Here is a 17,074-nt window from a genome sequence, read left to right on the forward strand (position 1 = left end):
AGAGGAGAGATGTTGATGGTGCGTGGGAGATTGTCAAGGAGTATTTAAAGAAAGCTGTATCAGACTGTATTCTCAGAGTCAGAAGAAGAAATCAAGTAGGAGAGTAAGATGGATGAATAATATTATTAAGCAAGAGTTGCAGATAAAGAAAAGGCTGTGGAGGAAGTATAAAGAAAAAGGTGATGAGCATTCCCATGAGCAGTACAAGGTACAAGCAAAGAGAGTCACCTATATGGTAAGGAAAGCCAAAGCTAATTATGAGAGGAAGCTTGCTGATGAATCCAAAAGAAACCCTAAGGAGTTCTTTCGCTATGAAGAATAGCCATGGAAAGATTACTTTAAAAAGTGTTGATGGTAGAGAAATAACAGAAGCAAATTAAATAGTTGAGTTATTTAGTGATCATTTTGCAAAAGTGTACCACCTTCGTAGTGATAGTGCAGTGTCAAATGTGTCATTGACTGATGAGAGTCTAGAGATAGACAAAATAGAGGTGCTTAATATATTACAGAACTTTAATGCTTACACTGCCATTGGGTTAGATGGGCATATCGGCCGATGCGTTACGAGAATGTGCAAGAGGATTAGCACCTCCTCTAACCAGGCTGTTTAATTTAATCCTCAGTTCCAGCAAAGTACCAATAGAGTGGAAAGAGGGGAAAATAATTCCACTGCACAAGGGAGACTCCAAGACTGAGGTTGAAAATTATAGACCAATATGTCTGGAGTGGTGGTTAAGGTTTTGGAGAAATTGGTAAAAATTAGAATTCAGAACTGGGTGCACAACAATATGATACTTTATAAGGGGCGACATGGTTTTGTGAAAGGTAGGTCTTGCCAAAGTAACTTGTTTGCTTTCTATAATAATGTAACAGAGTTGGATAAAGGAAATCCTTACTCAGTGATACTGCTGGACTTTGCAAAGGCAATCGACAAGATTCCACACGGAATTCTGTTGCATAAATTGGAGCAAATAGATATCGATCCGAAGCTGGTGATTTGGATTAGAGGATGGCTATTGGATAGATTTCAAAGAGTAGTTTACAAAGGAGCTGAGTCCAGGAGAAGGCAAGTGACTGGTGGTTGGTCCTCTATTGTTTAATTTGTTCATCAATGATATTGGGAATACTTTGAAAGGAAATATCTACTTGTTTGCTAATGATGCAAAATTAGGAAGAGCGGTAGTCATTTCAGATGATGTAGATATCTTGCAGGATAAATTAAATAGGCTGACGGTATGGACTAAAGTAAATGTCTGTCAGTTTAATGTGGCTAAGTGTAAGGTGATGCACTTCGGGAGGATGAGATCACATGCTGTTTACTATATTAACGGAACTAAACTGCAAGAAGTTGACGAGGCAAGGGACTTGGGAGTCGTTGTGGACAGTAAACTTAAGTTTAAAGGGCATATTGCAAAGATTGCCAAAACATCACATCAAAATATGTGATGATTGTTGAAGAACACACTAACAAGCAGGAATAAGGAAGTTATTGTTCCACTTTATAAGGCATTAATAAGCCCGCATTTTGGACTATTGTGCACAGATCTAGTCACCTGGATTTCTTGGTGATGAAGAAATGATGAATAGGATTCAGAGGCTAGTTACAAAGATTGTTGCAGGTCTGTGGGATGTTCCCTACCAGGATAGATTGAAGATCTGTGGGCTCCAAAAACTAGCTGATAGTCGTAGGAGAGGAGATATGATAGAAGCATATAAATTATTAAAGGGATTTTACAGGATTGATACTGATGACTTTTTTAAGACCAGTGCAGGAAGGAAGAGAACAAGGGGCCATCCCGGGAGATTGTGTAAGTGTGTGGTTAACAAGGATGTTAGGACTAGATGTTTTACTTGAAGGGGTGGTTGTAAATGCTTCGTCTGTGAATGAATTTAAGAAGTATGACAGGTATTCTGTCAATGCGGGGTCTCCCGCGATCAGTCTTTTGACTCCATGGAGACACCGTTATAATAATAGTAACTTAAACAGTTAATTTGCGAAGCCAATATTCTCTTATCGAACAAAAAGAATTCATGCCAGTTAAATTTTTTTTTTTCATCTTTACGTCCGTAAGGGGTTTCTTTTATATTATGCCAAATATTCTATAAGTAGGCAATAAGTAGGCTCACCATGCTACCATCTCCTTGTAATGCAACATCTGCATTACAAGGAGATGGTAGCATGGTGAGCAATTTTCACAGCAGCCAGTCTGCTGAATATAAATCTACTAAATCCATCCACTTAAGCTTTTCATTCATTCCCCAAAGGGAGCAGTTGAGGCCTTTTGCGAAAGCCATTCAAGGAAAAAAAATGCTCATGGAAGGATGGGACAAATGTCTCAAGCTTTGGAGATACTTATAAAATAACATTATAGAATTTATAAAAGATAAATTATTCATAAAGGATGTATCTTTCATTTGTAGGTTCTAATATTTCTGTTGATGTCAAAAAAAAAAAAAAAATGACACGTTTTGATTTACCCTTGTTGATAACTAAATTTACCAAAGTCAACAATACCTACTGGATTTTATCTTAAAATCCAGTAAGTATTGATAATCATGATACTAGCAGTTAGTGTAATATAGTTATAATATAATACTAGTTTGAATGTACATATGATAGGCTTTGTATGGTGGTTATTAATCCCAATGCTTCAGTGTATAAACAACGTGAAGAGAGGGGAAAAAGAAAGAAAGAAATATATAATTAATTTATATTGAACATATTATTATTTTGTTGGTTTTCTACTCTGCATCATCAGAGCACAAATTACAACTTTGAAAAATACACAGCACTCTCCTGAATAGTTGTAGAAACAATTTAGATTAACCAGTAAAACACTAAGGCACCATCTATTGGCCACATAAGCACGAAGTTAATTTGGAGACATCAGGCTATATTTTGTCTTAGAATAATTGTCTCCCAGACTTCAGCAAATTAATGTAGCCATATTAGTGGAAATTGGAGAATGCTTAATAGCCAATGCTGATTCTAAAAATAGTCTCTGAGACCAGTAGCAGTTCTATGTAGTACAGATGTCGTTTTCCATTTAATCCTGTGTGTGAGAATGGTCTGTCAGTCCCAATCTACCATGTAGATGATTGCAGATACTATTTTTGCCTTCTTTATATGCTCTTTTCTTCGCTTTGATTATTGCTTCAATGTTTTCATTGCAGTTTCTTATTTCCCTGAAATTCTTCCATTAACTTTTGTTCCAAGTCATTCTGTTGGTGCATTCATTAATGTGTTTAAATGATTCCATTCTATTTCTGTATGATAATCTTCTTTTATTTGCTCTAGTTTTGCATTTATTCTTTTCAAATAGAGGTGATTAATACTTTTATCATCCAAGAGTTGAACTAACCTGACTGTGACTCTGGAGTAAGGAAAAGATTCAGATGGGTTGGTTACCATCCATCTGCAGCCTAGTCTGGTGGTTGAGATGCCATTTTGGAGCCTCCAAACTTGCTAAGACTCCCTTCTATCGTTTGCGCCTAACCAAACTTCTCACTGTGGTTATATTCCACTCAGTTGCTTAGGTTCCAAGGCTCATCTCGTGGAGTTGAGAGTTGTATTGAGGAGGAGCTAGCTGAGCCTCTTCCTCAGTGACAAAATGCAATCCACAAATTCACAATTCACTACCTTTTCACCGCTTCTGAGATTGGCGACTTTACGGATGTCGTAGCATATGCTGTTAATAGTTTTGCAAACTGTCTGTATATTTCTTTCATCCACTCTCAGAATAGGAGGTTAGAATCTAAAGTTTAAGAAATTGACCGTTTGAGGACTGTCTATTTATGCAAAAACCTAGCACCGGTTGTCAACAGTAGACAAAAGGTATTCAGGATAAAGTCAGCCAGAACAAAGAAAAATAAAATAAGAAATTAGGAGTGTTTTCAGGCAAGAAAGTCATGAAGATTTTACAACTATTAACAAGTATTTTTAAGTAATTTTTGTAAATTCCCTCTTAAAGTAGTTTGGAAATGCAAAAGGATGAATGCTTCAGAGACGACTTCAGTACCGTAAAGACTTTATGAAATGAAGATTGTCTGCTGGAGTGGATGGATGAAGGTAGCCAGCTCAATGAGTGCTTTGAAAGTGGCAAGGATATTATATTTGTGGATAACTTCAGCCATCTTTTCTGATGTATCTGAATATAATGGGAATGGCTTTGTTGGGAACCTGTGTTTCGGTTGCAGGAGAAATGGTGGGTGTATACAAGAATTGTAGCTATTGGCTGAAAAAAAAAATGTTTTAAAGATACATAACTCAGTTTCAAGAGCTGTGTCATTTGAATAAAATAAATCTGGCCCTGTGTGTGTATAAGTGTTTTGAGGATGTCATGGTATTGTTGTGATGGGTACTGATCTAATTTCTTATGTAAAAATATATTCTCATATGGGTGAGTTTTCTATAATGGAAAATGATGATGAACCATTAGGTTGTTGTATCACTAGCCTGCCTAGAAAGGGAAGACAGTTGTTAGTCTTTTTCGATCGCGAAGTATATTTTGGATGTAATTTAGATGAACCAAAAATGTATTTAAGGTGTCTGGGCCATGAGGCTAAATAGCACACGCATAATATGCATAGTGTAGCCAAGCTATCAGTTAATGTGTAGCTGTTTTGAATTTTCTTGGTTTTCAGAATGTTCCACATAGATATTGACTAGTGTGTTGGGGAAAGGAACCCACTGTAGTATATTCAACTGTTTCTATATTTTTCCTTTCCATGCTATGATAGTAGTTGTCTTCCATGCATTCCTCCCCAGATGGTAATTAAAAGCACTGACATTCTTGGACCAGCTTTCTCTGATTGGCTAAATGTTGAGATTGTCTGCCCACTAGTCTTTAACAGTTTCGTGAGTATGTGGCCTCGTCGAGACTGTGGAATAGGCGGGGCTATGTGGCCTCGCCTATTCCCTTTGGGGAGTAAAAGGCATTAGCAGATTTATTTATTAATCCAACACTAGTCTCCTATAAGGGGCTTTGAAATGCTGATATAAGCTCAAGAAAGACTGGATTTCTATTTTAATGCTTGTAGTATTTTCATAATCTTTTTTGTTTGTTATGCACAAGGGATTCATATTAGGAAAAGATGAAGGTGCTGTGCATACTATGATAGCACTACATAATTAAGGCAACATTCTGAGAATGAAAAAAAGTACTTCATGGAGTTGATAGCTCAGAATGTTTAAAGCAGGCAGACCAACATTTTGGGATCCATGCGCCAATTTTTCACGTACGAGTCCATATGCGCCATACAATTCTTGTATCCTTAAAAAGTTCCTGTAAAAATGTTAATATAGACATATTATTATTAAGAGAGACCTCCAGGCAATTAGGGACTCGTCAAGGGAGGCCACATACTACACACGCCAGCTATCATACTTTTTATCGAATTCATTCACATGCTTGCACTCACAACATTCAATCACAATCCATTCCAATCATGCACCACCCTATGAGAGAACAATCTAGCCCTCAACCCCTTCTTAGCAGAATTCATTCTCAGCTAAGGATGCCCTCTTCTCCTCTCCCCACCCTCCATGAATTGAAAAATTCTATGATTTGAAATTCTTCAAATTTGGATAAGTCAGTCGCGACGTCCTTTTGTTTTCAATCACTTTCATGGCTGAAAATGCTTCTTCACATCAGAGTGTCCTTCAGAAATGGCAAATCTTCTTAATTCTGGAAAATGCTCACAGGGAAATTTTATTATTGTTTTATTTTATTTTTTTTTTATTTTTGTTATTATTACGTGAGGAATCCAGGGAGTCCAAAGACTCATCGATGGAGGGCACCTATTCTACAACTCTCCGTCTTCACCACTCAGTCTACCACTACCACGAACCGCAACTACCACAACGACATCTCCCATCCACCACCACCACCAGTATTTTCACAGACAATCACAAACATCCATGTTCAGGGCAGGATTCGAACCCGCAGCCTTTTGGCTGGAGACCCGATACACTAACCACTCGGCCAACCAGGCCGGCATGATCGCCAGAAAATAATCATGTCGAAAGCAATTGGGACTGAGGGAAGCTCATTAGATTTCATGTTCAGTAATAAATTTGTTTTCAAGTTAATAAGTTCCGTTTGTATGTTACTAGGCATCTTCATGATTTTGTGTTCACTAAGTGAAAATGGGTTTTAAAATGCAAGCATGCAGTCCTCTCCTTTAGCAAAATCACGAAAACAACTTTCAACTGACTTGCAATAACCTGATTTTTTCGATATACAGTAGGATCTCTTTTTATGCGGTAGATACGTTCCACAGAAAACCGCATATAAAAAATCGCACAAAAAGGCCTAACTTACTTTGAAAAATCAGAGATACGTTCCATAATTTTCTAAAACCGCATAAAACCGAAGCAATGAATTAACATAAACCTAAAATCGCATAAAAAAGTTTATGAAAATGCAGAAAAATAAGAATGCTTAAGTTTGTTTTAAAGCTTTATTCATTTAATTTTTTTGAAAAGTAACATTTTTTTAACATTTTATCATCAGAATTATCATCGCTATTAGACAATATTTGGCGACGTTTGCGAACTGGTGCGAAATCACTTTCATCACCAGAAGGGCAGTCAGCGCATCAGATCTGAATGATAAAGCCAATGGTTCTTCACAAACAGAATTAGCCCCACCCTCGTTCTGTGCTGATTTTTTTCTTCTCACAATGTAATCAATGATTAAACTTTGCGATGATGATTTCACTAATTTTTTATGCAGCTCGCGATATCCAGACATACAGTTCTTCAGTTCACCTTGGAATTTAAAGGCGAGTTCAGAATTTGAGTCATTAACAAGAAAATGATTTTCCAATTTATTGCACATTTATTGTATAAGAGAAATTATAAATTTCTCTTACACAAATGCTTAACTGAGCTACATCACTTATGTCAGCAGATACGTCCAAAGCTAAAGAAAAAGCAAGGTCTTTCACTTGCTCAGATACATCATGAGAGAGTTCCTCAGTGCGGCTTGTAACTGTCTGCTTTGACCCAGCAATTTCGTCTACTTTCCTTTCGATAGTTTTATCACCAAGTCATCTTGCAAATATTTCTAGACAAGGCGTGATAATTTCTTCTCCATCAGAGAAAGACTTTTGTTATTTGGTCAACGCTAAAGCAATTTCGTAGGACGCTTCTGTCATCGCCAGATTTTCGTAACTTCTTCTTCTTTTGATTTATTCCTTTTTTCTTAATCGCATATTCTCTCTGTAACTAAGACGTAAGCAGTTCTTCAGTTTTCCTCCTTTTTCATTCTGATGTGTTTTACAGTGTCTCTTGAGATCGTGTCTTTTATTATGTGGGAAAGTGTTTCCACAAACAGGGAACAACCGTTTCCCTGAAGGATTCGCTATAACTCATTTTCCCACTGTTCATTGAATTCATGCTTTCTATCACCTGTTTTATTTTGCTCATTTTCTTTTGCACTCTGATGGGTAACTGAATGTAAAAACAAGTCTTAATTTTGAAAAAACGTACAAAGCTGCAAATGTTCACAAAGGACGAACAAAGCAACTCCGTAGCTCAATAGTATCACTTGTAAACTGACAAGACTCAGGATAAAACAAGTGATTGTGCAAAAGATGTGCACGAAACAATAAAATGGCTAAAATAATGTCTAAATTTTAGCTTTTTTTTTCTTTTCTGTAAACGTTTTTGGTTAATACTTTTTTGAATAAATAGGCTTACTTTTTATTATCATTGGGATCCAATGTATCACTTTTACCACATAAACCATAGATTGGCCACCTGGGATGGTTAACCTATGGTGCATGTACTAAATGGGTCAATAAAATAATATAATGAAAACTTGAAATATTTTGAAATATTTGAAGTATTTTTAGATGAATTTTGAAAGTACTTTTCGAATAAAAAAATCAGCGAACGCCTTTTATTTCCATATAGGGAGTAGGCGAGGCCTTTTAAGCCCATCTAGCTTTTGGAGACTGAGTGGATAATTTCAACACCGGTAGTCAATTTCTGATTGACTACTGGTGGAAATTGAATTACCCGAAATTAAATACACCCGAAGTCTATCTTCGGGCAGCCTAGTGCAAATATTTTCCCACCTCCGAAAGCAGTTAATGTTTCAATGAACGTGTATGTATTCAAAATAAAACAACATTCGTCAACTCTTCATTTAACTTGTTTATTAAAATGGAATCCTTCAATTTGTGATTTCTTCACAAATTGAAGGATTTTATTTCTTAAGGTACTTTGAATTACACCACCAGTAATTTCATGACAGTCAGTTCAAATCCAAACAAACAGAATGAATTAAAGTGCTGCATTCCTGTACCACATTACCATTTGCTCATCGCTTTCCTGGATTCTCAACTCACGAGCTCCTGCAGAAAAGAGGAAATATAAAATTAGAGAACACAACTGATTTATTTCAGCGATTTATGTTATTGATAAGAATAAGTTCTATGGAGGAGTAAGTGTCTGGAGACAAGCAATAATTTAAAAGAGAGTATTTATGGCAACAGGAAATAAGAATTTGCGACGAATTTTAATGTTAGTGTTGCTTTCTGTTTCCAGTATCAGAGTTGCAGACGAGATCGAAAATGACAAGCTTCATTTGTGTGTATATATATACACACACACACACACACACACACACACACACACACACACACACACACACACACACACACACACACACACACACACACACATATATATATATATATATATATATATATATACAGGGTGTTCGGGATAAATTTGACAGTTTCGTAAGGAAAAAGAAAATCTTCTTTGTATCTATTAAATTTAATGAATTGACAAAAAAACATTACAGGCAGAGTTAATTACAATACTATCAACAAGATTTACTCAAAATAACCACCATTAGCATCGATCACAGCTTCAATTCTGCTTCGGAACCTCGAACAAGCTGATGCTACAGTCTCCCTGGGAAGGGCCGCAAAAACTGTTTTAATTTTATCCATTAACTGGGCTTTTGTATTACTGGAAGTGCGATTGGTGTCTTTTTCAACTGCGCCCCATACAAAATAAACCATGGGGTTAAGGTCTGGGGAGTTTGGAGGCCAAACATTTGGACTGGTGAAGTAGTAGAAATTTTCAGACAACCATTTTTGATTTTTCCCAGAGGTGTGGCAAGGGGCCGAATCCTGCTGCCATACATACGGCCTACCATTGGCTACCCTTGTTATCCAGGGCTTGACTACAGTTAGCAACTCCACGAACAAAGCCCGAATTCCAATGCCAGGGTTCTTCAACACCTGTTCCTGCAGATTTGCGAGGAATTCTGCTGTACGAACGCAATCAGATCGTCTGCTAGGGATCTTTCTTCTTGCTACATCCTCGTAGTCACCATTGCAAGTCTCTAGTTCATGCCTGATTGTTTTTACTGTATTCAGGGAGCATTGGGCAGCAGTCGTAATATCCTTATTTTGATGGCGGGCACGAATCATCATGATACAAGTTATTCTCTTCCATGATTCAGGTGGGTTCCAGCTATCCATCCTTTCTGACATCTTGTATATGAATGAAGAAGGGTCCAAACTTTTAAATGAAGAGAAGTGTGTGTTAATACATGTAACTTACGGAAAAATATAATTAATTATAAATATGTCAAATTTATCCCGAACACCCTGTATATATATACACATATATATATATACATAAAAAAATACTTCTTCAGGTATAAAAGACAAAGAATTATATAAAAAATAACAGATACATTATAAAATTACATCAACAAATCTACGAGAGCGCCAATACTGAACAGTGGCAATGTGTGCATCAGAAAGTTTGTAGCTAAAGCTGTTGTTTATATGGGATGTATCGAGGGATATTTCTTTAGATTCGATTATCTTTCTTTCAAGCTCGTCATAACACATATGTAAATTATAAGTTTGCAGCCAGTCTACGAGGTGTTGGTGGCCTTCATCCGAGTTCATAGAGAAGAGAACGTGGCTTGAGAGAGCGAGGGCCCTGGTCCTATTGTAGGATATGTCTCTTCTTCTGTGTTCCTCAATAGGTAAAATGATAGATTTAGCCGTCTGACCATAATATGGTTTGCCACATTCACACAAGATCTTGTACACTCCTGGATACTGGAGAGGGAGATGTTTTATTTTAGGTCTGCTTAGTATGGATCGAAGTATTGGAAACGTAGAGAAACAAGTTCTAATGCTGAATTTCCTAAGAATTTTCGCCAGTTTTGTGGAGAGAGAGCTGATGTATGGCAAAGATATGAATGCTCTTGGGGAAGAAGACTCTTCAGTGGTAGATGAACGTCGGTGAGAGATAAATTTATTAATTTTCTTAAGAGAAAAACCATTGTTGACAAAAGCCCTTTTTAGTAAATTAAGCTCATTTTCAATCTCTGTTTCGTCTGTTAATAAAGATCTGGCTCGATGTGTCAGGGTTGAAATAATACCAAATTTTTGTGAAGGGTAGTGATGGGAAGAAGCATGAACGTATCTGTCCGTGTGTGGGTTTTCTAAAAATAGAGATTTTGATATTTTCAGCGCATCTTGTGAGTTTTAAGTCTAAAAAGGGAAGACAGTTGTTAGATTCCAATTCGTAGGTGAAATTGATTTTCTCATGAACTTTTTGAGATGGTCTAGAAAAACATTGAGGTTGTTTAGACCTTGTTCCCAAATGAGAAATACATCATCTATATAACGGTACCAGATTTTGGTTTCAGTGTTGAGGAATTAATCGCCTTTTCTTCGAAGTCCTTAAGGAATATATCAGCAAGAATTGGAGAGAGCGGACTGCCCATAGCCAATCCTGAGTTGTGTTTGTAAATCTTATTTTAAAATTTGAAGTATCCTGAATTTACACAGTGAGAGAGTAAGGAAAAGAATTTGTTGGATAGTTTGTTCTGGAGAAGATGGAGGACCTCTTGAGTAGGTACATTCGTGAAGAGAGAAACTATGTCGAAACTTGCCCTTAAATCTGATTTGTTAAGTTTGACGTCTTTGATTTGGACACGAAATCAGCTGAATTTTTAATATGGGAGAAGGAATCACCAGATAGATTTTTAAAAAAGATGCGAGGTATTTAGATAGGTTGTAAGTAGGGGGGTGTATACCTTCAACAATTGGTCTAAGTGGAGAGTTCAATTTATGGAATCCATATAATCGTGGGATTAGCGAATGAATCGATCTTAGGGAAAGACGGATGTTTCTTGGTAACTCTGAGGTGGTTTTCAGTAAATTGTTGGCCCTATTGTGCAATTCACTTGTAGGTCACTATTTAGTTCAGCGTAAATGTCAGTTTCTAGTAGTTCCAAAATTTTGTTATGGTAATCAGTTTTGTCTAAGATGACAGTACAATTCCCTTTGTCTGCAGGAAGAATTATAATATCATTATTTTCTTCAAGTTTTTAATGGCTGATCTTTCAGAATGAGACATGTTGTCAGTTGGGGGTCTTGCATGATTTAGGGTGAATATAGCTTCCATACGTAGAAGGTTAGCTTCTTGGTTTGGTAGTGAGAATGCTGCTTTTCTATCTTAGTTAGGAATAGTTCTTTAGGTATGGAAGTAGGAGCGACAACAATGAGACCTTTAGCAAGTACAGTTTCTTTTGCCGATGAAAGGGGATGGGAAGAATTATTTATGACAACTTTTTTTAAATAGGTAGAATTAAGATGGGATGAGGGACGATCCTGCATACATTTTAAAGCATCAAAATTTCTAACAAGAGTAATTTTATTTGTGTTCTGTGCTTTTGAAGCCTTTAGAGCGCTAATTTCTTTTAAATTGTTCCAATATGAAGTATCCAGAGAATTATTTAAACGGATTTCTAGAGAAGTCTTCTTAGAGAAATAAGAAGCTTTTATCCGAACGTATTGTTTGGTGTCAACAATACGTTCGGATAAAAGCTCCAGTTTAACCCTCTGGTAAATTCTTTGAGCTCTAGATGTTTTAATGGATTCCTTAAAATTAAGAAAACAGGGAATGATTGAATGGCACTTACATCTTTTAAGAAAGACTAGTCTGTTGATGAATAATCCAATGGTCCTGAGATTCTTCGGATATTCTTTGATGAGCAAATTTAAATCCTCGTCATCAGGAGAATTGATATCAGCGTTCATATTTACTCGGTAGATGATGTTATGAAAAATAAATTAGTTTGAAGGACTATAATACCGAGAATAAAAAAGAATAAAGAATCAATTGGAACTCCAGTACACATTCCTGTTTAAACTGTGCTACGGTCTTTTATATTAGATCTGTTGATGTAATTTTTTTTATAATGTCTGTTATTTTTTAAATAATTCATTGTCTTTCGTACCAGAAGAAGTTGATTTTTTCAACGAAACTAGAAGTATCTCAGCATTAAACTTTATTCTTTTTTATTCTCGGTATTACAGTCATTCAAAATAATTTATTTTTCATAACATTTTCTACCGAGTAAATACGAACGCTGATATATATATATATATATATATATATATATATATATATATATATATATATATATATATATATATATATATATATATATATATATATATATATATATATATATATATATATATATATTATATTTTTTTTTTTCAAGGAGTGCTCAGAAGAGCCAATTATACCGTTTGCACAGTAAATGTTTTATATGGTATCTGTAGTTTTGAATTCTAGTCCAGCATTTCACAAGATTCTGTGTAAGCATCCCCTCTCTTTTATTTGTGAGGTAAGACCGTCTCTCTTACCTGTCGATCGCTAGCAAAACAGTTGAAAACGAGTAGACTGCAGTATTTCAAAGCATAAATCCAAATTTAGGACCAGCAGTACCAAAACACACATTATACACCAGCTCTCAATTGTTCATTGCTCAATCAGTTAAAAATCGAATTAACGATGTCCGAATCTTTTTTTTTTTTTCATTCACGTACTATATTGTCCAAGAATCCATCTTGTACTTTATAGATGTGAAGTGTGCGATTCGCTGATTGATTTGTTATTTTGTTTGCCATTTCATCGATAATTTGTAGAGGGGCCGGCTTTTTTGTATTGTGTTTGTTATTCTTCAGTATGTGCCGTTACGCGGCGCCAGAATACCATTCGGATATTTTGCTGTGAGTCTTCGAAACTCACAACAGATCCAGCGCGTCTGCGATTTTCAACCATGTAAATCGAATCCAAGTACGCTGCTCTCAGCGGAGCAGCGATGGTCAAGCTGATCGTCAAGTCAACTGATTCGGCAAGGTGAAATACTTTGCTCATGTAATAAATGCAGTGGAAGCAATTGGGAAAATTTAACAAAAGCTTGCAAATAATTTCAGATTTATCCGCACATTGCGAGACAATATAGCATCCTTAAATCTATCTTTTATTCTAAGACGGCGAAACTTATTTTCCACGATACCAATATTCGATGAGAAAATGTATGGACACGAGAGAAGCTAACAAAATGATTTTGATTATTTTAATAATTATGCGTACAGATAACAAGTAAATGCGTTTGATAGCACGCCTTTCCTTCGGTTTTGATTCTAGTAAGATTTTCACCTCGAACGACCAGAGAGAGACAGAGAAAGAGAGAGAGAGAGAGAGAGAGAGAGAGAGAGAGAGAGAGAGAGAGAGAGAGAGAGAGAGAGAGAGAGAGAGAGAAATGGTTGCTTCACCACAACCAAGCGCACATTGCTGTCTTTGTACATGGAACAGGTTTGGCCCAAGCATTAGATTGATTTGGTCTCACATCTTCCGTACTCCCAACTATTTCTTACATCGTTTTATGCCCAGCATTGAAATGCAGCTCAAAGAACGAAATTTGCATGCACGTATACGACGGTGGATGAAAGACATCCTTAGCAGAATTTTGTTAGAGAAACTTTCAACGATATCAGAGTAGAACAGAACCTGTGAAATAATTGGCATTATTTCTTGGCACGAATGTAAAAATATGACCAAATTTGCGAGTGAGCAGATCTCAAGCTAAAGTAGATTTCTCCTCATCCCCATTTCTCTGCAAATGGGGATGAGGAGAAATGGTGGGTGCAGTTGAAGGAGAAACGGTGGGTGCAGTAAGTGCTACTGAAAACTTGATAAGACCACGGCAGAAATCTTAGTAGAAACATTCGAAAAAAAAAACAGCTCTGAGTCGATTTAAGATATTTGAATGCATTGAACTTTAAAAAATAAGACGACAGTGCCAATCACCTTCTTTTGGGCGATCCTGCACAATCGCATTTTTTCAGAGGCATTTCTTGCACATGGAAGAACTGCTGCGTGCGGTCAGGGAGGCAGGAGATCGTAACTCAGCAGGTTGGTTTCCTATAAAATTGCTTCCTAGATATTTTGATCAGGTATCACGCAGTAGCCAGCCCGTATCCGGAGAGTTCATCGAAAAACAGTTTTCAATTAATTGTTTTTTCGATGAATTGGATTTTCGACGAATTGTCGTTCGATGAATTGCCTTTTCGATGAATTGTCTTCGATTAACTGTTTTTCATGAATTTTCATGGAATCCAGCTGGTATTCGGAGAGTTCTTCGAAAAACAGTTAATCGAAAGACAATTCATCGAAAAGCCATTGATCGAATGAACAATTCGTCGAACGACAATTCGTCGAAAATTCAATTCATCGAAAAAACAATTCACCAAAGATTTTAACTTTTCGAAATGTTATGATAAAAGTGATCCATTTAGAACAAATACTGAACCGTGCAGAGTGAGATAGCAATGGTACTTTAATAGGGAATAATTATAGAACAATGTGGTTTCTTATTGTCTTTTTTTGTCCGATAAGTGTTTCATGTCTGTTCATGAGACTGATTTGCCTGTTTCCGGGAGGAAAAGCCCAGCTTACGAAGGCTCCATTATTATTATTACTAGTAGTAATATGCAACTTCAATACAGCAATCATTATGGGATGAATAAAAGTTTTCATTAGCGAATCTGAATCAGATTCGCTATTGGAAACTTCTACAAGAAAATGCCGAAGCGTTCCAGTTTTCAGTTCAGCTATATTCGGGGCAACAAAGAAATCACGTGTATTTCCAAATTATGTATTACAATAACTCTCTGACTTAGCAGAATTAGCAGAGTTGGTACAAGAAGTAACGAAAACTTCTACTAATTCTGCTACAAAAACTGAACCGTGCAGACAGCAAGAAACTGTCTGCACGGTTCAGTTTTTGTTCTAAATGGATCACTCTTTTATCATAACATTTTCGAAAAAAAGTTTCGAAATGATATTAGCAATTCAGGTTTCGCTGGATGAATTTAATGAAATTTTAGTTACAATTTTAGGTGAATTTTTTTTCGATGATTTATTCATTCAATCAATTGCCTTTTCGATGAATTGTCTTTCGATTAACTGTTTTTTTCGATGAATTTTCATGGAACCAACCAGCCAGTCTGATTAGCCAGGTGGATAGCGTACTCACTCTCCAGCCAGAGGTTGTGGGTCCATCCCACCATTGGCATGTTTGTGGCCGTCTTAATAGTTCTGTGTGGAAAGGGAAGAGAAGCTACGACTCAGTCACTACTTCTAGTAAAGACGTACTCCCAAACCTCTGAGGTATGGGGGTGACCAAACGGCATTTATTAAAGGAACGTCATGTGTGAAACTCGCATAATAAAAACAAAGTCACTTGGCTTTATTTCATCTCAGGTAATAAAATCAAATTATGAAAGTAATTTAAATGCAATTTCTGCAGTTATTTTTCAAGAGGCTTGGACATCTTCGTCCCAAGTATGTGAAGCCGTTAGTTTATGGCTACAACAGCAACAACTGTACATATTTTATCTGGAACAGTAAACCGGTTATAGATGGGATTAATTGTAGTTATCTACTCATCAGAATTCGAAATCTTTTTCATCGATGAAGACTATATGAACAAGAGAATTTCATATGCAATGGGATGTATTTATTTATATAGGAGATTCCACCATTTCGACCGAGTATGCTTATAGTAGAATTTCCCCGCAGTAATAATTGTCGTTCGGCGAGTTTCTGCCGTTGTCTTTACAGAAGCATTTCTTGAGAACGGAGAATTAGCATTTGATTAACATATTACAAAACTAAGAATTTTAAAAAAATGAACAAATATTAAAAACTAAAGTATCGTAGTTTGCAAAGGATTCGAAATTGTTTTCTTCGAGTCACCAACTATGGACAGAAACCTGGCAAGGAAAAGTGTTATAAATTACGTGCAACATGAATTAAATCGTGAAAGAAAGAACAAAAAAGGCGAAGAACGTCTTACCTCCGTCGTATAATTCTAAATTTCCACCTTTTTGCTTTCGATAGAGGAGCCATGCCATGTTATGTTCGGGGTCATTAGATTTCCCTGAGAGGGAGTAGATGTAAGGTTCTGATCCCTTATCCACATATTTGAATCTGAAAATAAGAAAAAAAAACCCAAAATAAACATGTATTATTGCATGTCTGCAGTAGTGTTTAATTTATTCAATGTTAGTCCCCCCCCCTCTCTCTCTCTCTCTCTCACACACACACACACACACACACACACACGCATATATATACATATATAACATACTTTCTGCACAATATGCTGTTAACATTTTATTGGTAAATGAATTCTCAAAATGCTATTGCTATTGTGAGAACGGTCTAGTAGAATGTATGTCATCACAAAACACATTCTTTCTGCTAAAAACCCATGTCGGTAAATGTAAATGCTTTAGGGGAAAATTATTATTCTATAAGAGCTTAATGCTTTTGCTAAATCAGTGTCTGATGAGTGGTCGTGTATGCCTTGTTTGTCATACGCACCTCAAGCAGCACGACCCTTTTATGCTTCTATTATTATTAAAGTATTTAAATCGATTATATTTTTTTATTGAATTCTTTCACTGTTGATTTCTGTGGAATATTCCAATTGACGTTGACAAATGCGTAGTTAGGAAGTAGTCGAAATTTGTCCAGAAAGCAGTTAAAAAGATAAAAAAATAGACTTTTTGTATAGGCGGAAAATTCAAGCAACTACCATTTCCTTGAAAACATTGTTCAATGCTCTGTAATACTATGAAATTACTATTATGGCCAAACAGAAATAAATTCACTACTTATGCAGTCCTTTGTCTATACTCTAGACTCTATAGCAGTGTT

The 17,074-nt window shown here is 36.2% G+C and overlaps 1 protein-coding gene across 1 annotated transcript in view; it reads right to left on the reverse strand.

Moving 5' to 3' along the window:
- Nucleotides 1–8,144: 8,144 nt before the first annotated feature.
- The window catches only part of LOC150102075 (uncharacterized protein CG3556-like), a 55,795-nt gene continuing 46,865 nt past the window's right edge, over nucleotides 8,145–17,074 (reverse strand). Inside the window, exons 8-9 of the mRNA XM_090400145.1 lie at nucleotides 16,209–16,342; nucleotides 8,145–8,364 (exon numbers count right to left, since the gene is read on the reverse strand). Of these exons, the coding sequence (XP_090256271.1) occupies nucleotides 8,294–8,364; nucleotides 16,209–16,342 (205 nt within the window). The 3' untranslated portion in view covers nucleotides 8,145–8,293. The remainder of the gene's footprint in view (nucleotides 8,365–16,208; nucleotides 16,343–17,074) is intronic.

The sequence above is a fragment of the Typopeltis vanoorti genome, chromosome 11, assembly GCF_054136105.1.
Source record: "Typopeltis vanoorti isolate ZY-2024b chromosome 11, IOZ_Tvanoo_1.0, whole genome shotgun sequence".
NCBI classification, from domain to species: Eukaryota; Metazoa; Arthropoda; class Arachnida; order Uropygi; family Thelyphonidae; genus Typopeltis; species Typopeltis vanoorti.